The sequence below is a fragment of the Podarcis muralis genome, chromosome 4 (genome assembly GCF_964188315.1).
Source record: "Podarcis muralis chromosome 4, rPodMur119.hap1.1, whole genome shotgun sequence".
NCBI classification, from domain to species: Eukaryota; Metazoa; Chordata; class Lepidosauria; order Squamata; family Lacertidae; genus Podarcis; species Podarcis muralis.
Genome location: NC_135658.1, coordinates 65,352,242 through 65,375,832, shown reverse-complemented (window position 1 = coordinate 65,375,832; position 23,591 = coordinate 65,352,242). Strand labels below are relative to the sequence as shown.

Below are 23,591 nucleotides of genomic sequence, written 5' to 3'. Positions count from 1 at the left end.
CAAAATTCTACAGTACATTGAAGAAAGCAATGTTTATTTAAATTACTTGTATCCTATGTTTCCATGTTAAACTTTCAGTGTGACTTTTATTTCCAAACTTAAACTAAAAATAACAGTACAATAAAATAAGGTCAATTCAAACCAACCTGAGTCCTATACATGCAACCATTTTTAAAGCATGGTACTTTACTATTGCATGAATTACTCTTGATGAAGAAGAATCAAGCAAATTGCACATACATTATTCGAAGTACTGTAGTTATAACTAGTGCAAAATGTAGGTCTGCACAACCATGATCAAGCAGTTTGCACTATACAGAAACATATCTCTGGCATTTGACTATGTCTAGTGCTAACCCCTAGCCACCTGCTCTAATTATTAATTTATTCTTCTCAATACACATACTTGAGTATTATTGAAGAAGAACAATACCACAGGGTGTTACTCTTATTGTTTTACCCTTGTGGTATTTGGTTAGTTATCAGACAGAATTCTAAGAGCGCACCCTAGTGTCCACAAATATTATAAAATTAGAACTGTACATGAATGCATTGAAACATTTCCCTTCTTATTTGCAGCGCCATGCGGAGCTGAAACAAACACAAAACAAATCCTCTAGCAGCAAGGGAAACTGTCAAAACCTACCCCAAATAAGCATTAGCATACTTTAGCTCTTACAAGCTAAACTATTTTTCTGCTGAGTTAGGACGCAAGAAAGAAAGTTCAAATTTCAAAACAAATTATTTGTAGTGATGCACTCAGATTATTTTTTTTAAAAAAACCTTTAAAAGCACTGAAGTCAGCACTTTAAAAGGTACAATGCACTGACGATTATATCCTTTTAAGTCGCAGATTCTTATAATCTAATTTCAAGTTTCAAAAAACTCTTCCCATCTGGGAAATATAATATCACACCAGACACACAGACTCCCTAAATACTTGACTCTTCAGCTGAACATAACAGAAGCAAGCATCACTGCTTATGAATATCTGGAGAGCAGAGGAATGGTTGCAACAGAGCGGCTGGAAGCAGGAGAAACAGAGTGGCCATTTACTCTTTAAACATTGACCCACAGAATACCCAACCATCTTATAAATATACTTAAAAAATAAAAAGAGCATCTATCTTGGGTCCGGCCAAGTTTCAAGCTCACCTGTGGCACTTCTACTGCAGTTGCTCCTTTCATTGCATCGGATGTTGACGCAGATGCTGCCTTCTTTCTCTCCATACTTCGAGTGGGCGAAGGCTTGTAAGGAGATTTAAGAGGGCTAGCTGGCGCTACACGAGGACAGATATGGAATACTAAAGAGTTATAGTACAATAGCCAGAGCAATAGGGAACATAGACAAAGAAAGCGAGGGCGGAAAAAAGGGGGGAGGAACAGCAATCTTTATTAGAAACAGAAAAACACAAACTGTTCAAACACATTAATAAACCATATTTTCTCTCTTTATACAACCACCACACATTTACTGAAGTGTCTTCACTAAGCTTAAAAACTTTAGGCCATAGGAATAAATAGTTCTTCTATTGACAAGTTTTTAAGATCTGGCCACTCCTAACAGATTAAAATATCTTGTTGAGAATTATTTGTGTCAATTTTTCATGACCACTTTAGATTCAGAAACATGTCTAAAGTAGTATCCTAAGGACTGGAGAAATCAGCTCTAAAAGTGATACATGGTAAAGATATTACTAGTTTGATAACTAACTTTGAATCAGAGTAGTTCACTGGCTAGGAAATCATACTGTCTTGTTTAGTGTTAGTAAAACTGCTTTTAAAGTCCTACTACTTAGACTCCTAGAAATTTGAGTTAAGCTTAACTATAAATCACTATTTAGACAATTTTTAAATTTGTTTTGTTATTTGTTTATTTTCCAGCCAACCAAAATGTTACATTCTTCAACATAATTGCTAAGGCAACCAAGCAATAAAGTTCCTGGATAGAACTCTGCAGCTTTCCTTGTTTTTGAGGGATTATTATTACATGTGGAATAAGATTAATAAATTACCGGGGGTGGGAATCTTGAATTATTTTGTTTCTATGAGCCTAATACATTCCTTAAAACATTAGGTTTACCTGAATCACTGTACTGCTCAGAAAGCATTAATGTACTTCTGCTTCTGGCTAAAGAAGCTTGTGTGGGAGTCAATAGTCGAGAAATAATAAAGTTTTCCATAGGACTAAGGTGCATGCGATGAGCTGAAGAATGGAAACAAACGAAAAACATTAAGAAAAAAGCCACTTCAAAAAATTGCAAACAAACATAATGAATGGCCAAACGAAAATGAACGAAGGGGAGAAGAACAAATAACTGGGCATCTTTGAGAACTACACATCCTTGGATTTAATTCTTCTTAGGAGGGCTTCGATTTTCAGTGTTTTAAGCAGAGTACCTTATGTGTTATTTGCTCTAACAAGCAGAATGGACATTAACGTATTAGCCTCCCTTATGATTTACCACACTTCTTCATTAATATACGAGACACATTTGTGTCGAAGGGTATGGTATATTATATGCAACGATATTGTAGGTTAGATAATGCTAGAACTATTAATGAATGCCTTGAATTATGAAGTGCTGCACCGAGGCAGCAGTTTCAGAGCAACAAGTGCTAGACTATTAATTCTAAGCCACTCCTTCCAGTGTTGAAGTCAGCAATATTAGCACCCTGGCAGTTTGCCCTACTCCATGCTATACAGAGGGTTAAACTAATCTTCCAGCCCCTTTTTGCCTGCTAGCTAATAAGCTTCTGGGTCATAACAGCTGTGGAGTCCAGGACAAATGTACACTGGCCATAGTTAGCAGTTAAGAGAAAGCTTTCCTAGCAAATGGGAGCAGAATCAGCTAGCTCTGCATTGAACGTCAGGCACAGGACTGGATGTTATACCCTATTTAGATCCATCACTTCTATCATTATAGTGAAAACTGCTTAACAGGATCAGGTGGTAGGTAGGCTGTGATCCAAAACACACATGAACGGAATTAAGTTCCACAGAAAATTAATAGAATACCATTGTTGCACCAAAAAAAGCACCAAAGAAATGTTCACAACTCCGGGCTCAAATTAAGTTTACAACAGAAAAAAGCAAAAACTTCCTGTAAGCAGTGAAAAATGAGGATGAGGGGGAATAACTATTTTACAATGGTACCTCGGGTTACATACGCTTCAGGTTACAAACGCTTCAGGTTACAGACTCTGCTAACCCAGAAATAGTACCTCGGGTTAAGAACTTTGCTTCAGGATGAGAACAGAAATTGTGGCGCGGCAGCAGCAGGAGGCTGCATTAGCTAAAGTGGTGCTTCAGGTTAAGAACAGTTTCAGGTTAAGAATGGACCTCCAGAATGAATTATGTACGTAACCAGAGGTACCACTGTACTGTAATTAAATATTTTCCTGCTGGGTATTATTGCTGACATGGCATGGATTGCCGAAGCCCAGTAAATCTACCCTCAGACATAGGTTATATCGATCCACTTCACTATAGAGGCCTATTTCTCCCCACACAAAACATGCCCAAGGAGCTTGCTCTTGCTTTCTTCTGTCTACAGCAGTCTCTCTCAGACTTCTTCAATATGGACCCTTCTCTTCAAAACATGTCCCATTTTGTTCTCCCCGCCCCAATCTAGCACAATGAGCATGCACAGAGTTTTGCAGACAGGCTGCTGTGCCCTAGTATATGAATCCCAACGCTGGCATTAGAAGACAAACAGAGCTGGATTGCCCTGATCTCTAGTCTTAAAATAACACACAGGCAACTGTCATGAGAACAAAGCAGCTGCTCTTCTCCTACATGCAGCTAGCTCCACAAATACTGTGTGGATCAGTGAGATTCAAGAGGCACGGGACAACCCTTTCCTACAAGTTCCACAATTGCCTAGAAATCCACCTGCGCATCCACTGCGACGAGGTACTCCACATCCTCTGGGAGTGACCTGTCCTACAGCTTGAGTGCCACAGGTGTACAATGGAGGCCATCTATTAGCCATCCAAATTTTCCCCTAAGGGAAATACTTGTTTCTTGGCATATCTGGTAATGAAAGATGTCAAAATTAAAAATCAAACCACTAAGGTTGTAGGCTATACTAAGGCTACCAGACATCTTTGTTTCCTGGGGACAGTCCCCGGATTTACAAATCAGTTCCCTGACAAAATCCATTCATTCGTACTGAAGTTGAAAAGTGTCCCCGGATTCATTGAAAAAAATCTGGTAACCTTAGGCTATACTCCTTAAAACTACTGAAATGGATGAGGTTTATGCTGAAGAGAGAGAAAAAAGCGGCTTTGATGCCTGTTTTAAAATTTCAAGTTCCTACCTAAGCAATACTGAAATGTCTGAAAACAGGACTCTTAGTTTTCAAAGGAAAAGTTTCCTTAATATACTTAACCAAAAAAAGAAAACTGAAGTGATTTCTGCACTGATTTCTGGTAAACATTACTGCCTTCAGAGGATTAACCAATTGAGAAAGGAAGGGGCTGGGGATGGAGAGGAGAGAAAAAGAGTGATGCACTTTAAACACAAAAGGAGAGAGATCATTTCTGGTGCGACAATGAGCAGCACATTCACTTGCCTCTGTCAGGGGAACATGTTATTGTTGCTGTGGAGTGGGAGAGGCGCTTATTGATAGGCGACTCCATTTGCTTTGGCAGATTCATTGTAGAAGCTGAAAGTTTGTCACATGCTGCAGAGAGATGCATTGAAGACATTTATATTCATTCCACAGTGCCAAATGCTCCCACAGCTAACCTTTAATTTTGTTACTGTGGACCTTGTGAATGAATCAGCACAAAGAATAAAGCACATCTGATAAAATCCACAGGCTGGTGGTGCTCGCCCTGTCTGTCTGTGAGCTATAATTCAAGGCAGACTTTTGGCTTACAAACATTTCAGTGTTACAGTATGGTGTAAGATTATCTTATAGTGACTGAGGGGCTGGGGGATAGTACTAAAGAACAGCAAAAATGAATAAAAATTAACTCTACTTTTCTTTAAGCAACAGTGATGCAACAAACATATCCTGCTTTTTGCCTACACCGTGTTGACGCTGGAAGACTTCCCACAATTTCCAAACAATTCAGGGCCCTAGAACAGTGTTGGGGAACCTGTGGCCCTCCAGTTATGCTGCACTAAAACTCCCGTCATCCTTGATCACTGGTCATCCTGGATGGGACTAAAGGAAGGTGTGAAACTCTAGATGTTAAGAACATCTGGACACAGAAGTCAGAGGGTGGGCTCAAACCACCAAGCTTCTGGTTAACAGCCAGACACAATGACCCATAGGGCCACCTGACTAAGGAAGTCACAGAATCATAGAGTTTGTAGTGTTGGAAAGGACCCACAAGCGTCACCTAGTCCAACCCCCTGCAATGCAGGAATATTTTGCCCAATGTGGGGCTTGAACCCACGACCCTGAGATTAAGAGCTTCATGGGGGGTGGTCTGCAATTGTGTTATGTGCAACTCAGAAGACATGCAATCCCCATCTCTAGGTTCTAGGTGCACACCTGTAGAACTTGGGAGAAGGCAGTGGATTGCACTCCCCTTGCTTACTTCTGCTTGGTCAGATGTACTGTGTAGGAGAGGGTCGTGTTGCTTCACAGTCACATTGCACTGCCCTATCCCTTCTGCCTAGTGGAAACAGACCAATAATAGGGATGAAGCTACCCCCTTCTGCTCAGTTGGTTGGTTCTCCTTCCCTTCCATGTCAATGCCCCCCTGCACTTCACTATGGGAGGGCCAGGAGAACCCCCAGAACAGTCTTATTGGACCTAATTCAAAATAAGGGTTCAAATAATGATCCATTCTATTATTAGGTGATAGGTGCATGGCTCCTAAAGGTAACTGGGAATTAATTCTACTTGTTCATATTGTAACTTGTTCATTGTAACTGAAATGTTTTAAACTGGTCCTGTCCCCACCTAGAGAAGCTATTCAAAAGGCACACAGTACACATGACACGTGTATGTCCCACACTAGGAAAAAAGGAAATGAACTTGACAACATCTAGTAGGAACAGGATTCAAATCACCATTATGACGTTGGAATGCCAAGCATGCATTGCTTCGTTTATAACAAAACAACAACAACCAGACAGTGAAGTTCATGGGTGCAATCCACCAAGCCCTCTTGCCACAAAGCCTCCATTGCAATAGGATTTGTGTTGCACAAACTCTAAGCCAGGGGAGGGGAACCTGTAGCCCTCCAAATGTTGCAGGACTCCAACTCCCACCAGCCCTAGCCAGCCCAGCCAATGGTAAGGGATGATGGAACTTGTAGTCCAGCGACATCTACATGGCCACAGGTTCCTCTCCCCAAAGAAGGGGCGGCAGTGATGCTTGGGGGAACTGAATCCAGAATTTCTGGTAACAATGCTGTCAAGGATTGAACTGAAACAACAAAGAACACACAGGAAGTTAGGGGGGAGGACAAAATTGGTGGATGCGTTAAAAGTGATAAACGACACTATGGCACTGTGAGACTCTCAAATACCATTGGCGGAATCAGCAGCAGCAGTTGAGGCCACAGAGTCTGGAAGGAGGGTGTTGGCAGCTAAACCTAGAGGGGGTGGGGTATTTTCTGATTCACCTACACAACAACAGAAAAAATCAGAGCAAAGAGGTGATAGATCACATCAATAACATTAAAATCCCAAACAATACAGGAGGTATTTTAATAAGCCTGTTTCTGGAAATGTTAAGAGATTATCCTTCTCCTTTTTCTGTACTGCCTTGGGGCGGGGGGGGGGGGAATCATACTAAAGACTTCAGCTTAAACAGGGATGCTTATACTTTCTGGGCAGCTGTATTATCACTTGGGAGATATTTCACATGAACAAAACCTTTTGGGAAAAGCTGGTGAATTCACAACAAATTTAAATGATTTCTGATCAACATAAAAGCTAATACATGGTTGGTGGTTAAAAAAAAAGGAAGCTTGCTTTGAAACGGAACCGAAAAGAGAGCAGATAGAGGAAAAAGGGTAAAGAGAACAATTCATTTCCAGCAGTAAATACTGCACAATCATGGAGAAGTCTCCCCTGAGATTTTAGGAGTGCCTGAGCTAAAAATAAATTGCGTTCTGCAATGTCACACAGAGCCTATAGCCATTGACAATGCAGTGGTTTATTTTCCATGGTGTCTTAATTCCCCCTACCCCACGCCCGGTATATAATCTGCGTAGAGAAACTTCGGCGTTGGCCCATTTCCAAGAAGATACCAGGGCATGAGATACAGTAAGCAGTCTCAAAATCCTTTTTTAAATGATGCACCTCGACAACCTCTCCCGCACACATCCCAGTCTACTGTCACAACAGATTTTGCAGCTTTCTTTTTTTAATCCCGAGCCTTTGCAGTTTGGAATCTGCAATGCAGCCAGCCTGCTTCACTCACCATCTCTGTCGCCTGAGCCTGCAGCCAGTGCTCCTCCCCACGACCATCTCTTCTGTTTCTGCTCCAGCTGCTGACTTCTTTCCATGGATCGCCGCATCATAGCCTCTAATCGTTCCTAAGCAATTATTGCAGAAAGCAACAACAACTGAATCCAGGTCTGACTTTCTTAAAGAGCCCTTGTCACAGGGAGAGGGGGGAGAAAAAGACTCAATCTTTATCCAGGCTATACATACATGCAGTGCTCAAAATGGTCCTTTTACCAATACTGTAAAGAGAAGTGAGCAAAGAAGGCACTGCCATGTCCACTCACCTCAAAATATATGTATCCTTTGTCTGCAGTCACAACTGAGGTCAGTACAGAGGCTGAAGTTAGCAACACAAGTTACATCACCTCCAAGCATCTGCTCCTGCTGGCAAGATTGCTGCTGTGGCTCTGTCTGGGCTTAATTTGTTTAAGAATAATGCATGAGAAAGCATTAACTCTGTCATCTCAGCAGAGCTGTGTCTTCTGCCTCAGTGGTGAAGCTCAGTTGCTGCAATGATTCCTTCCAATCACACAGAAACCTTCCTTTAATGTATGCAATCACCAGTGTGGTGGCGTTTTATTTTTATTTTTTTCAAAAAAGGCAACAACAACCTGAAAACCTGCTAAGCAACTTAAGAATTAATGTTTTTTATTTACTATAGCTAGGTGTTTTCATTATTTTTTCCATTAGCTAAAATCGTGTCAAGTTTTTTTATGGGTGGGGGAAAGAAAAGAAGCTCAATTTTTCTCCCCTCATAATTTCTCCTTCCAAGGGTGATCCCTATAAATTGTCTTCCCACCCCACCCCCCACTCCACCCCCTGACCTGTTTCCCAAGTAACATTCCTTTGTCACACAGCAGATGGCAACCCTGGAATATGATACTGAACTCTCAGACCAGGCTTTTATATTCCATGGGTAATATTTGTTTATCCTTGTCCAACGGAAGTGTTGCATTTGGAAGAGGGAAACAATCATTCAAATCTTTGCTGAGTCACAAAGCTCACAGTCACAACCTCTCTGGATAATATACCTTACAGGATTGTTTTGAGGATAAAATAGAGTGACTTGACAGGAGGAAGGGCAAAATAAAAATACAGTAAATTCTCACATGGTAAACGAATTCTACGTTTCACCGATATGGGATGGAGAGTTAATGATTCAAGCATCCAACCAGGGCATATAGTATAGTCCCCTTCATGGACCCATAAAACCCAAGACTGCAATGAGAGGGACAGCTTGTTTTAAGAGCACTGCACATGGCAAACCTATTCATCACAGAGAAGCGTTTTATCACTAACTGGTTAGCCTTCTATATACAGGGTGAACACTAACATCAGGTGGCTTTATAACAAACGATACTCGTACTGGCAAGGTGAAGTTGTCAGTTTGCTTAGAAAGGCTTTCAGACTTTTAAGAAATAACGTAGACCCACTTCTGGAAACTGAACTACTGATCTGTGGGTTCTTACCAATAACTTACACATCAACTGCAAAACTGGTAAACAATGACTTGTACTTTGTTACTTTTGTACAAAGCCTAGCACATATTAGGCATGGGCCTGAATAATAAATCCTCATGATAAAGGACAAAAGGGTCACTTATCAATATGCTGTCCAGGTTAAGCCTTTTGTGACTTAGGGAAACTGGTAGTCATTTAGGACGTTCATAAGCCAAACCCAAAGACTAAACTGCACCTCAAAGGCCAAGCACTTATTGTTTCAGCAGGTAACCCAGTCAACTCTCACTATTACCAAAAAACTGCATCAACGAGGAAGAGCCACAGCATGCTTTTCAAAAAAACCTCAAAAATGACTTGCCCCCTCTTCCTCAATGCATCAATGTTCACAGAAACAGCTCTAGACAACCAACCTTAACCTACAATTTTGGGAGTCAAAGGAAAGATGACAGAGGTTCATCTTCCCACTGCTCCCAAGTTAGAGCAACCATCCACCATGAACTCAAGTCTCTCCAAGCCCCTACTGTGCCCATGCAGTCATTGATCCATTATTATCCAGAGCAACAACTCCTATGTCCATCTCTCAGTGACACCCCCAGATCTAGACATGCTGCAGCAGCTTGCCTACCTACACCTCGTTCCTGCCTTCCGCATTTGGTACCCTGTGTCACAGAAGCCTGTCTAGCATCTTAATGGCACCGGACAGTTTAATGTCACTTGGTGGCATCTCTCTGCATACCACTCCCTCCCCCTTCAGCAAAAAGAGCCACGGCTGTTTTAAAAAACCACACCTCATACTTGCAGCTGAATTGCTAGCTGGTTATTACTACTGATCTATACATCTACAGCTTGGCCTTCTGTTGCTCAGCATCTTCCTTATGTTAACCCATACACACTTGCCTCTATGTGAGTCCTATGGACATGCATCTATCTGCAATCCAGGAAGCAATGCATTGACTTTGCTGGTATGTTTGCACTGCACTAACCTCACTTGCACCTCCTCCTCTACCTGTCGGTAAGTAGCTGTGAAGCAGCCGATTAAAGGTCAGGTCAGCACCCTACCCAACCAAGCTGCCCACTACTGAGTGAGGGTGTGTGTATGAGTGTGTAACTGCTTGTAAGCACGTATGTGTACAAAAAGAGCAAGAGAGGGAAAGAGGGATGGGGCATGTGCATTTGTGACAAGGGGTGGCACACGTGATTTTTATTTTTTATTTTGACGAGGTATTTTGTTTTGCCCCACCTCCTATAGTAATGTGGCTCCCAGAAGGTTGGGCATGCTCCAAACCAGCTGGAACAGATCCCCACCTCCTATACAGGATGCTAAAGCACTGCATACCTCTTCTTCTCTGAGCTTCTGTCTTCTCTTTTCTTCAACAGCCGCCCTTTTCTGCTCCTCCCTCTGCCTCTGCTCCTCCAGCTTCCTCCATCGTTCTTCTATTTGCTTTTCATACTGAAGCTTTGCTCTCCTTTCTTTTTCCAAGATTTGCTGTTCCCTAGCAGCTTCAATAAAGAGAGAAATTCTCCTATTCTGATGTAGAATACAAATCTATGAAGTGCCATACATATTGAAAGAGAATGACGCAGCATACAAAAAAAAGGAAGTCTTGGTCCACTAGCATGGCTTAGGTTTTTTTAAAGTGCAAATGTACATTCTATGTCTCTCACACACACTGAAGCAGTCAAATGGTTCAACTTTTCTAAATCGCTAAGTGGAAAATTCAGTAACAATTGATAACCTTGGACATAAATGAAAGTAAAGCTTTCCTCAAACACGTAAGCAGCTAACTGAAGAAGTCCACCACCCTACATGGGCTGAAACATGTAGCACCAAGTCCAAAGAGGCAGAAATAATAAAACCAGATCTATACTTCCCCTTCTGCTCATTGATTGCTGCTGCTTACTCCCCATGTGCTGGTACCCCAATTGCAACTACAGCCATTGGCATGAGCCCTCATGCTTCAGAAATATTAGAGCTGGTACCACCAACAGACTGGAAAGTGAGAGGCTGAGGTTGGGGAGGTGACTGTTGTATGGAAGAGTACCTAAGAACTTTTGTTCTTGCCAAGAACCTTCCCAAGCCAAACTATCCTAAATAGCCTGGCCTAGCAGGGTACAGCCAAAGGAAGAGGTCTATGAAGTTGAGGCTTAGCAGTCCCTGTTTTATTTTTTCAAAAAATAAATGCCTCTGGTTCTAAACTGAGAAAACAGGCCAGAGCCATCGTCAGTGCAGGAAAGACTAGGGAACATGCCCCCAACCTCTGGAAAATTAGGCTTAAAGCTTGCCACCTAGATCCCCAAGGATGCCTTCCCAGAGTGGGCTGTCCAGCTACATCCAAGGAATAAAAGTGTCAACTTACCAAGATACTTTTCCCTTTCTTCTCTTCTTTCCCTGGCTAGTCTTTGTCTTTCGTCAGTCTTCAGAAATCCATCTACAGCTAATAAACATCAAAAGAGGAAAAACCCATTTTAGCAAAATCACAGCAAGTACCTAAAAACTAGTTAAATACTTAATTTTTTATTATCTTGTTTTTATAGGGATTCCAACTGTCACATTTTTGCAAAATGATTTTGCTAAAATTTAACAACACAAGAGTAGCCTAATCAGTATTTACAGGACAAACCACTCAGCAAAAAAATCAAACACACTTAGTGTTACAATTTTTGTCTAGTTTCACTTATCTCCTGTAAGGTCGGTTTTAGAATAGCATCATATAAAGCAGGGGTCAGCAAACCTTTTCAGCAGGGGGCCGGTCCACTGTCTCTCAGACCTTGTGGGGGGACAGACTATTTTTTTGGGGGGGGGGGATGAACGAATTCCTATGCCCCACAAATAAACCAGAGATGCATTTTAAATAAAAGCACACATTCTACTCATATAAAAGCACACTGGTTCCCGGACCGTCCGTGGGGCCGGATTTAGAAGGTGATTGGGCCGGATCTGGCCCCTGGGTCTTAGTTTGCCCACCCATGATATAAAGCATGTTACAGTCATCCAACCTAGTTATTACGTGTATAAAGATGCAGAACACATTAAAAACCCCACCTTTCAGTCGGAAGACTCTGAAAGCAACTGTTAGTAAAGCTTCCAACCTCTTGCCTGAGGGCAATATGTTTGTGTGTGTAGCAATACCAAACAGGATGAGATCAACACTGGTTTGCTAATCCTTATAATAAAGTTCAAGTACATATTGCTTAGCAATGATACCTACACACCTGAAAATATCTTTCCAACTGTGGTGAGATCCTCCACACGTTTTCCAGACTGTAAAGTGCATTCGATTTTCTTAACAGCCTAGCAGTCTTCTTTGAAAAGACCAAGAGTCTTATGTGCAGACATTTCATTTAATGCATTTTGTTCAACACTTGTATGTTTGTGTCTGTTATCTGCACTGCTTTCTGATTTTAATGCTGACTTTACTATTTGTGGTCTTACACTTTCCCCTCCGATCAGAGAGTGTTTGAATTAAACAAGGATTGCCTCAATATACAATACTAAAAATATTTGTACGTGTCCTTCCCATTCCTCTCATTCTTTAAGGACAAGGCATAAAATATTTCTTAACATACAACATCCAATGAAAGGAAATACATCTCCCTCCCTTATGCACATTCTTTTTCAGCCACCTCATTTTTTTTAAATCAACATGAATTGCATCTTGGCACTTAATTGTAATTTTTCTATAACTGAACATTACTTTACATGAGCAAACAGGAATGTGTTATTGCTTTACCAACAGCCCATATCTTACACTTGTCTGCTCAGATGGAAATCCCACTTAATTTAATGGGGGTTACTGTTACATAACAGCATACAGGACTGCAGCCAAGTCACCAAGATAAGGGTTCAATTTCAGTGTGCCTAGTTTACTCACATAATAAACACAGCCAACTTAAAAATTCTGGAGTCTAGTTACATGATACAATGGATCAAATAGGAAAAGATTAAAAGCTTGGACATTTCTTCCTCCAAAATTCCAAAGCCCACTAAGATACTATTAACTTACTATGTGTTTTGTTTTTAATTGTTATGATGTAAATTTAATTTCAGGGACGCGGGTGGCGCTGTGGGTAAAACCTCAGCGCCTAGGACTTGCCGATCGCATGGTCGGCGGTTCAAATCCCCACGGCGGGGTGCGCTCCCGTCGTTCGGTCCCAGCGCCTGCCAACCTAGCAGTTCAAAAGCACCCCCAGGTGCAAGTAGATAAATAGGGACCACTTACTGGCGGGAAGGTAAACGGCGTTCTGTGTGCTGCGCTGGCTCGCCAGATGCAGCTTGTCACGCTGGCCACGTGACCCAGAAGTGTCTGCGGACAGCGCTGGCTCCCGGCCTATAGAGTGAGATGAGCGCACAACCCTAGAGTCTGTCAAGACTGGCCCGTACGGGCAGGGGTACCTTTACCTAAATTTAATTTCTTGTAAGCAAACAGACAGAAAATTGTATCCATAATATCATTTATATAAACATACTGTTGATTGCAAATTGTTCTTCCATAATCCTTGGGTTATTGAATATTATAAACAATGAAGGAATCTTGGTAGAAACCCTACGTTTCTTGCATTTAGTAGTCTCAGGATGACCCCATGTGGCCATAGCAGAGACTTGCACCTCATCATTTCCTTTGGGGCTGGGACCAGAAATTCAGTCAATGCAGTAACTTAGGAATCGGCTTTATTTTTACAGGGACAAATCACATGGAAATGCTTATACAGTGGTACCTCGGGTTAAGTACTTAATTCGTTCTGGAGGTCCGTACTTAACCTGAAACTGTTCTTAACTGAAGCACCACTTTAGCTAATGGGGCCTCCTGCTGCCGCCGCGCCGCCGGAGCACGATTTCTGTTCTCATCCTGAAGCAAAGTTCTTAACCTGAAGCACTATTTCTGGGTTAGCGGAGTCTGTAACCTGAAGCGTATGTAACCTGAAGCGTACGTAACCCGAGGTACCACTGTAAGTGTGTCATCCAGAAGTATTACAACAATCAGCATACTAATCTACTCCAGGGGGGAAAATTGGTGCTTAATATTGGCATCGGGTGATTTTTTTTTTTTAACATAATCATAATTTAGCTACTGTAATACTAGTCTAAAGAATTACATAAAGTTTAAACCTGCACTTTTAAAAGAATATTATCAACATAAGAAGAATCTGCTGGATCAGGCCAATGGCCCATCTAGTCCAGCATCCTCTTCTCACAGAGTCCAGCCAGGGGCCTGGGGGAAGCTCATAAGCAGGACCTGTGCACAAGAGCACTCTTAGTGGGAGGGGGGAGAGCTGGGGGGGGGTGAATTCACATCCGGCAACTAATGTGCCCCTTGGGTTTCAGATAGTACATGAGTACTAGAAAGTCTGGGGCATAAATTTTCATGGCCCCCTAATGTCTAAGGTGGCTCATTTACCAGAAGTCATGTACAGTGGTACCTTGGTTTGCATACGTCTTGGTTTGCATACGTTTTGGATTACAAACACATCAAACCCAGAAGTTTGTGTCCCGGTTTGCAACCTTTTTTTCGATTGCAACCCAATTTTTTTGGATTACAGACAATTTTATTATTTTTTTGGAGGCCCCATTGGTGAAAGTGTGCCTTGGGTTACAACCTGTTTTGGTTTACAAACGGACCTCCGGAACAGATTATGGTTGTAAACCAAGGTACCACTGTATTCAGTGTTAACTCTGAAAGTGTATCCTCGATTCTGACCGAACTAAGCCTCCTATAGCATAATATACATTAGGCTTAGTTCGGTCAGAATTGAGTATACATTTCCAGAATTAACACTAAATACGCCACGTGACCCGGAAGTGTCTGCGGACAGCGCTGGCTCCCAGCCTATAGAGTGAGATGAGCGCACAACCCTAGAGTCTGGCAAGACTGGCCCGTACAGGCAGGGGTACATTTACCTTTACCTTTACCGTAGTTAATTAATACTGTAGTTTTCTGTGTATAACAGAAGGCTCCCGTGTATAAGATGATCCCTACTTTTAGGGACTCCAATTTAAGAAAATAGAGTGAGATAGCCCAGAGTTGTTCAGCTTTTGGGGAGGATTGCCCAGAGTTGTTGACCTTTTTTGGGAGGGGAATGCCGAATAACACTCACAAAACTCACTCAAACAGTCCAACTGCATCCCTAGACGGGCAACGGCTATATATTTAAAGAACTTATTGCTGTTGGTCTTAATGTTGTCAGCAATGTGCTCCTCAAATTCTTTAGTAGCATTCCTTACTGTCTGCTTGCAATTTTGGAGCAGTCAAACTTTGTGTTCTTAGAGATGTTGTGAGGATTAAAATGGGGTAGGATGGGGAGGGGAAGAAACAGGCATGCTACCTTGGGCTACTAGGAGAAAGATGAAGGATAAATGTAATGAATGAAAATATAAACCGCAGATTAGCAGAACCTGAGAATAGTCTGCTTAATGAACGAACAAATGGTGAAATCAAGCAAGATGATATTCTGAAACTTCAATTCATTTCAGGAGTCCCTGCTAGGAGGTTAGGCTTCATGTATCTAAGACTACATACGAAACCCACTGTCAGATTTTGGCTTATTCGATGTCATACTATATTAAGAACCAATTAAATCACTGTGGGTCACTAAGCTTTCAAATTCTAGAAGTTGTGTTAAATACAGAGCTATGACAGTCTGCTCTAGATTGTCAAGATATATATAAAACACTTTCAGCTGCTGAATAACTGCAACAGGACATAGGAGACTACTACAAGTGAAAAGACTGAAGAGAACAATTTTCTTTCAGTCACTAATTTACAAACTGCACAAGTCAAGAGTATATCAAATAAATGAATAGATGCATTTTTGCTTGCTTAACCAGCACTACTCTTTTAGTGCACTAATTCCATACAGATGGATCATCCACTTTAAAATACTATGCAACATCCATACTATTTTATTCATCCATACTGTGTGCCTGTTACCAGCTTGCTCAACTTTGCCTCGGTTTACACATGGGCTTGTTATGTCCAGGTTTGATAACTGTAATACACCTTACATGGGGCTGCCCTTGAAGACAGTTTGGATATTACAACTGGTGCTGAATGTAGCAGCCAGAACACTAGGTGTTTGGATCATGTAACACTTATTCTGTGCCATTTATGCTAGCTGCCTATTCATTTCTGGGCTCAATTTAGGATGCTGCTTTTATCCTTTAACATTCTAAACCAATGCTGGGGGACCTTTGGTCCTTCAGAAGTTTCTGGACCACAGCTCCCATCATAACTAACCATTGGCTGTGTTGGCTGGGACTGATGAGAACTGGAGTCCCAATAACATCTGAAGGGACAAAGGTCCCCCAGCTCTGTTCTGCAGGACCATTGGGAACATTTGGGATGACTAAGCATCAGCATTAGCTAACTAAAGATAATACATCTTCAAACTTAAGTTATTCTTGGAGAAATAAAGTGGAAGCTTTCACTCTCTTCCTCTCATAAGCATTTAGACTAGAGCAACAGTATTAAATCTAAAACTTTATGCTCCACCTTCCTCTAGGCCAGGCTTCCTCAGCCTCGGCCCTCCAGATGTTTTGAGACTACAATTCCCATCATCCCTGACCACTGGTCCTGCTAGCTAGGGGTCATGGGAGTTGTAGGCCAAAAACATCCGGAGGGCCAAGTTGAGGAAGCCTGCTCTAGGCCTATGGGGAACACAAAGTTGTAGATTTAATATACAGTACAGTTGCTCCAAATACGTTAAAACCTGTTGGCCATGCCTTGCCCGATGTGTCTTCAGCACTTAGCTTATTACACTCCAATAGTTCCTCTTGCACCATATATAATTTCCCCTTTTCTCCCTGCTCTTCCCCACAGGCTGCATTTAAGCTCACTGTCAATACTAGGAGGAGGAATTAAATGTCAGTGAACTAGAATAAGTGAGAAACTGGCATTTTCTTCCACCAGGTTACTCCTAACCCTGATAGGGTGACAACTAAGTTTTGGGGTGACGGGGAGAAACATATTCAATTATGGGGCAGGGTGAAGCATAATAAATATATGGAAACTTAGGTAGAAGTACTTTGAATACTAGTGAGAATGGTCACATGAGAAATCCAAATACTTGGAGGCAAAGCCTTAGGAAATAAGTGTCATACTATCAATACTGAAGGTTGGCTGAACAGAACTAATGAGGAAGTCTTATTACACCAAGTGAGCTAAGAAGGACACGATATAACATAATCATTCTGACCTTGGTATCATTAGCACACTAACAGAAAATTTAGTATTGAACACCCTTTTGTAAAATTAGAGGAATAACTACAGTAAAGGTTTACATTAGGCAGAAATGAATGTAAATTTGTTATCCATCTCTCTCCTGCTTCTTCCTGGCAAATATTGTCAAGGAAGAGTCCACTAAAAATGGCTTTAAGGTTACCACTATGGTTTATGTGTGTGTGCTACAGCCTGGGAGTAAGACGCTATTAGTGGGAGGCAAGACGCTATTAGTGGGATGCAAGAAAGCTCCCTTTAGAAAAGGAAATTATTGTCCAACTGAGAACCAAAATAAGCAAAGACTTTAACAAAATAGATCCATGCAGACAATAAGGGGAGCTAAAAATGAATGCAGGCAAGCTGGTAGTATTCTATACAATAGGTCCTCATATCTTACCTCCTTCTCAAGGGTTACCATGCAGTAGAGTAGTGAAATTTAATGTGACAATTATTTGTTATTGTACTTTCAGTACACAAAGCTCTCCGGTTAGTTAACACAAAACATGTACCCCCCCAAAAAAATGTACAAAATACACACATACATATATATTACATATATAGAGAGAGAGAGAACACCAGCAAATAATACCAACCAAATAGTTTTCGAAACTGGGATAGGAAAGCTAGGAGCCCTGTGGCTCCTGGGACCTAGGTTGTGGGTGCCAAAACAAAATGCCTAGGCGCCATTATATTATTATTGCTGCCACGCTAGCAGCCCAGGCAGCCCAGCAGCAATAATATATACACATACACACATGCTGCCAGGCTTATCAGGTGGTTTGCAGGGTAGCGCTGCAGCAAAAGACACGTCTTTTGCTATCGTGCTACCCTGCAGAAACCTAATTCATCAGCAGCTATTGATTGATTGATTGATTGATTGATTGCTGCCAGGCAAATCTGGTGGTTTGCAGGGTAGTGTGGCAGCAACAGATGTGTGTCTTTTGCTGCTGCAGTGCTCAGCAGACAAGGCGACTGCAGCCAGGCAAATGGAGATGCTAGACGTCAAGGGTGGCATCTGGACATCTCCATCCAGTTGCAAAAGGCCGGCTGCCTGCTGCAAAATGTGACTGGTGCCTGGCTAATTTTGAATGCTGAGCAAATAAATACATAAACAGTGACTAAAAATACAGTGGTACCTCAGGTTAAGTACTTAATTTGTTCCGGAGGGGTGTTCTTAACCTGAAACTGTTCTTAACCTGAAGCACACTTTAGCTAATGGGGCCTCCTGCTGCCGCCGCGCCACCGGAGCATGATTTCTGTTCTCATCCTGAAGCAAAGTTCTTAACCTGAAGCACTATTTCTGGGTTAGTGGAGTCTGTAACCTGAAGCGTCTGTAACCCGAGGTACCACTGTACTTACATACAAACAAACATACCTTCTGTCAGTTTAAGATTATAATTGTAAGTCACACTTACTAGGTCCACTGAACACACTTGGGTTTTTCTAAGAAAACATAGAATTGTATTCATAGGACTATGTGACAATTACTTACGTTTGGGGTTTCTAAAATACTGAATTTCTGAAACTCCTTTGGTATATATCAGTGTTTCCCAACCGGTGTTCCGCGGCACACCAGTGTGCCGTGAGACCTTGCCTGGTGTGCCGTGGGAGGGAGGCGGGAGAGGCGGGGCGTGCTTCGCGCAGCTGTCCGCAAGCCTTGGGCGCCTGGGGGAACTCCCCCCCCCGGCGCGCAAGGCTTGCGGGCGGCAGCCTGCAGCGCGGAGCGCGGGGCGCCCTTTGGAGGACGCCCCGTGCTTCGCGCAGCTGTCCGCAAGCCTTGGGCGCCTGGGGGAACTCCCCCCCCCCCGCGCGCAAGGGTTGCGGTGGCAGCCTGCAGCGCGGAGCGCGGGGCGTCCTTCGGAGGACGCCCCGTTCTTCGCGCAGCTGTCCGCAAGCCTTGCGCGCCCAGGGGAACTCCCCCCCGCGTGCACGGCTTGCGGGCGGCAGCCAGCAGCGCGGAGCACGGGGCGCCCTCCGTAGGAGGCTGCGGAGGGTGGCGCGGAGCTGCCCGCGCTCCAGGGCTTCTTGCAGCTCCGCGCCACCCCCCGGATCCCGGCGCGAAGCCGCGCGGGGCTCCGGAGGGTGGCGCGGAGCTACCTGGGCTCCAGGGCTTCCTGCAGCTCTGCACCACCCTCTGGATCCTGGCGCGAAGCCGCGCGGGGCTCCGGAGGGTGGTGCGAAGCTGCCTGGGCTCCAGGGCTTCTTGCAGCTCCGCGCCACCCCCCGGATCCCAGCGCGAAGCCGCACGGGGCTCTGGAGGGTAGCGCAGAGCTGCCTGCATCCCGAAGCCTGGTGCGCGCTGAAGAGCGCCCCCGGGCTTCACGCACCTCTCCGCAAGCCTGGGGAGACCAGTGTGGCTCCCTAGGTTTGCGGATTTCAGGCTGTTCTGGAGGCTGGGGTCGGGGGAAGCTTGGGCTTCCCCCGCGCCTGCCCCGTGCCTGGGGAGGGGAAAATTTTTTTTTTCTTTATTCTCCCCCCAAAAAATTAGGTGCGTCTTATGGGGCGGTGCGTCCTATGGGGCGAAAAATATGGTAGTCAATATAGGCACAGAGTTAAATTTTTTAACATTTTCTAATGGTGGTGTGCCTCGAGATTTTTTTCATGAAACAAGTGTGCCTTTGCCCAAAAAAGGTTGGGAAACACTGGTATATATTGTGCCAAGCTACTTATCCAACTACCACAAATATGCCAAAGCGCCATATTCAGAGGTCTGCACATCTTGACTGCCTGAAGGCATCATGAAGTTGCACAGCTTTGAAAGTGCTTCAGGTGTTTTCAAGATCCAGTAAAACTGCGGGGGGGGGGGGGGACCTCTGGCTTCCTCCTCAGCTCTCAGCTCAGAAGCAGTGGAGGGTGTTAGGACTGGCTGTGCTGGATTTCTGAGAGCCTCATATTTTTACAGAATGGGGTTTTTCATCAGATTTGATTTTTAAAATGCTCTTGCCCATATTTGTAGATTCTGGTCCATTTGGGTACTATTACTATCATATGCAATGGTATTATTTTTGGCCACTTGCAATAGCAGCAAAATAAAATTACACTGTGGGCAACTCACACTATGTTAACCCTGTTAATGAACATAATAACAGGCACAATGATTGTCATGGTAGAGATGGCAATTTGAGTGTACTTATTTTTCTGGAAATTCAAGATAAGTAATATGTGTTCACAGAAACTAAAAAAAACACCCCTAAAGTAGTTATTAAATTTAACTGCAAGAGCTTTCAAATGCAGAGTTCGCAATGCTCTGTTGCATCTGTTGTGACAAGCTACTCAGTTTAAAAATAAATAAATCCCCCTGTATATATATTTTTTGTTTAAGCAAATTATGTGTTACTATCAAACTTTCTCATTCTTGAATTTCCATAATATATGAACACAAAAAGCCAATACAATAGTCTTGCTACATCAGAGGATCATACAGGTTTAAGAATTAAAATATCCAATTGAAAAATCAATAAATGTACATTTTGACCAAGTCATGTATATTTTCTTGAAACGGTTAATGGAATGGAACATTCCATTTGTATTATTTAAATCTTCATTTTTATACACTGCAAAATAGTTACTAGTCCAAGATCTGCACCCTAAGAGTTATACGAAGTCAGACCTCTTATAACTCCTAATGAAACTGTGGTAAGAATCAAAAGCAATTTGCTGTAGGCTGGATCACACTAGTGAGAGTAAACTAGAGCTAAGCAAAGCAACTACAGAATGAGGGCTGTATAAGATCTGAGTGCTAGAAATAGAAGATAACTTCATCATTCATTTCTATCATAGGAAAAGTTGTTTTTCACAGCACAGGTGGTACCTACAACTGTTTTCTGTGGACCAGTGACGCTAAATTTAACATCTGAATTCCCTCTTCTATCATTCCCATCTGTTAACTATAGGAAAATCAGAGTTGTTAATGCAATATATATTCTTTCATACATACTATTCTTTTTCTAAACTTGTATCTCACTCATGTCCCTAAAATCATCCAAAAGCAGCCTATAACAGGCTGGTCTGATATGGCCAAATCACCACCAGCTCAACGATGTTTTCAGTGAAAATTTCTCTACAGGGAAATCATTCCATCTCAAAACTGCAATGAAGTTAGAAAAAACACAGTTTTCCCTACACCAATTAAAATAATGTTATGAGTTTGGGATAAGGGGTTCTGGCTGCATGCTGAGACCATTCCAATTCCTAGATTCAGCAAGTGTTAAAATCTAAACAAAGATAGACAATTCCTGGAATAACCAGGCTAGCTTCCTGGTGAAGAAACGGCCTAAGTATGAGTCGCTAAGGAGTTGTCATGGCTGCTTGTTGCCAGCCACGTATACTGCAGCATGATAACAGTCTTACAATAATAATATAATATAATATAATATAATATAATATAATATAATATAATATAATATAATATAATATAATATAATATAATATAATAATATAATATAATATAATATAATACAATATAAATCCTCAGGTAGTTTAATTGTCCCTTTTATTTACTTGGAAGTATGGTAGATCAAGCTATTTTAAATCCTTTACCATTAATGTTCATTTTATCAAGTGTATTTAATAAATTCAAAAACTTTAGAACATTAACTATTACAATTTTGCTTCACCACATGGCCACTTGATGGCCCTCACAGGACCCTTTGTCCTCACGACATAACCATTTTCACAAAATTTCTAGCTACCGGACCAGTCTTTTGCCTTATTTACAAGGCAAAACCAGGAAGCTTCCATTTATTAAAGCCCACATCCTTAATGGATGGTGAAAACAGATTTACAAAACTTGATATTTGAGTAATTAAATTATCTGTGTTGGATGATTAGCTAAACACATCTCTTTGAATTCTGCTGATTATATTAATCTGCACAGGTTTAAGTATATTTTTATGGCAGTTCTGTATTACCTTTTAACACAAATGTTCCCAAAGCAGTTTATATACAATTCGGGAAAACATTACATATACAAAGTTATAAAATATTTTGAACAACACACACAGAAAAGCACACATTTCCAGTTAAATCCCAGATGTCTGGAAAAACATGTTTTTGCTTTTCTCTAAAACAAGACCAAGGAAGAACACAGATATGCTGAAGGACTGTAATCCATAGTTGCAGAGCCACCACCGAAAAGGCTTTGATCCTTGTAGCACAGGGACAGAGAACCTATGGCCTAGCAGATGTTACTGGGCTGCAGGTTCTCCATCCTTGTTCTAGCATGTCATCTCAGCTCCCAGAAAGAGCTGAGAATTGTCAGTAGATCTTAGAATGGGGGTGTGAGGAAGAGACAAGAGGCATTCTTCAACACAATCATGATGATTTGAACTTTAAAGGCTATAAACCGCACTTTCAGAAAAACTTACAAGATGAGCAATGGAGATGTTTCGGAATTCTGCAACATGTTCAAGTCTGATCATAAAAAGCAGTAGATTTCTGTACCAGCTGAAGCTTCCAGGCTATTCTCAAAAGGACGACCCACATAAGAGTACATTGCAATAGCCCAATTTGGAGGTCACCAGGTCATGAACAACACCAGCAAGGTTCTTGACAATTTTCATAAGTCATGATATATAACTTCCATGATGAAGACACTAGAAAAGTGTTGCCTTGTGATAAATTTTCCGAAATGTGGGATACAAAAGTATTTATTTAATAAATTGCACATTCAGCAGAATGCAGAATCAATATCAATACTTGTTGACATTACAACAATTATTGGTGATTAAAATGAGAGAGGGTTCCCCCCCAATATCCATTATATCCATATTACTCTGAACAGGAGTGGCTAAATGGCTAAAACCCGGTAAAATGCTTGATTCATGGTTCTGTACTTCAGACTTGGAAAACCAGATGCATCCTACAATGAAGATCTCTTCACAGATAGAGGTGGTTTTTTCCTTACAAAAAGCAAACAAAGCTCTAATTAAAACCATGACTGTTTAGTTACCCTCAATAATGCTGTGCTACAGAACAAACCACTGTATTGCTTTCAAAAACACACTTTCAAGCTCATAATCTGCTGGCACAGCATTTACTCAGCAATGCTGAATTGACATCTCTTACAGGGTGCAAGATAAGGACTAACCTTGAGAAGACTTCAGAGACTAATGGAAGGCCAAATGTACTTAACTGATGTTCTTAAATAAATATAAATAAATGAAACATATCACAACATGGGCAGTGTATTTTAGAATCTTGTTTTGAAATTTAAGACTTCTATTTCAATCACCATGAAAAAGTGTCTCTGAAGTGAGTGTTACCCAAACACCCACCTTGGCAATTTAATATACCATCAATGACAAAAAACAACAACCAGGCTGACACAAACAGTTAAGGGCATATTCAACATAGGGTTTTATTTACTTTTTTATTGTATCCTCTACTAAAATAATTATTCATCTTGGCATGTATACGGATGCACTACTAATATATAAAGGGAGACAGCTGAGTTTGGACTAGAACAATGTGTTAGGTTCTTACTCAGTATCATTTCCC

General features: G+C 41.8%; 1 protein-coding gene across 13 annotated transcripts in view; it reads right to left on the bottom strand.

Annotated features, from left to right (window-relative positions):
• The window catches only part of MAP7D2 (MAP7 domain containing 2), a 54,040-nt gene that overhangs the window by 13,595 nt on the left and 16,854 nt on the right, over positions 1-23,591 (bottom strand). For 2 of the 13 annotated variants that reach the window (XR_003706480.2, XM_028727535.2), the window contains exons 2-8: positions 11,238-11,315; positions 10,217-10,380; positions 7,395-7,509; positions 6,496-6,591; positions 4,578-4,688; positions 2,084-2,206; positions 1,156-1,304 (exon numbers count right to left, since the gene is read on the bottom strand). Coding sequence is in view for 12 of the 13 variants with exons in the window: in XM_028727535.2 (XP_028583368.2) it covers positions 1,156-1,304; positions 2,084-2,206; positions 4,578-4,688; positions 6,496-6,591; positions 7,395-7,509; positions 10,217-10,380; positions 11,238-11,315 (836 nt within the window). In the remaining variant the exon portion in view is untranslated. Of the gene's footprint in view, positions 1-1,155; positions 1,305-2,083; positions 2,207-4,577; positions 4,689-6,495; positions 6,592-7,394; positions 7,510-7,704; positions 7,936-10,216; positions 10,381-11,237; positions 11,316-23,591 lie in introns of those variants that run through there. The other 11 variants (XM_028727536.2, XM_028727540.2, XM_028727537.2 and 8 more) reach the window with 11 other exon arrangements.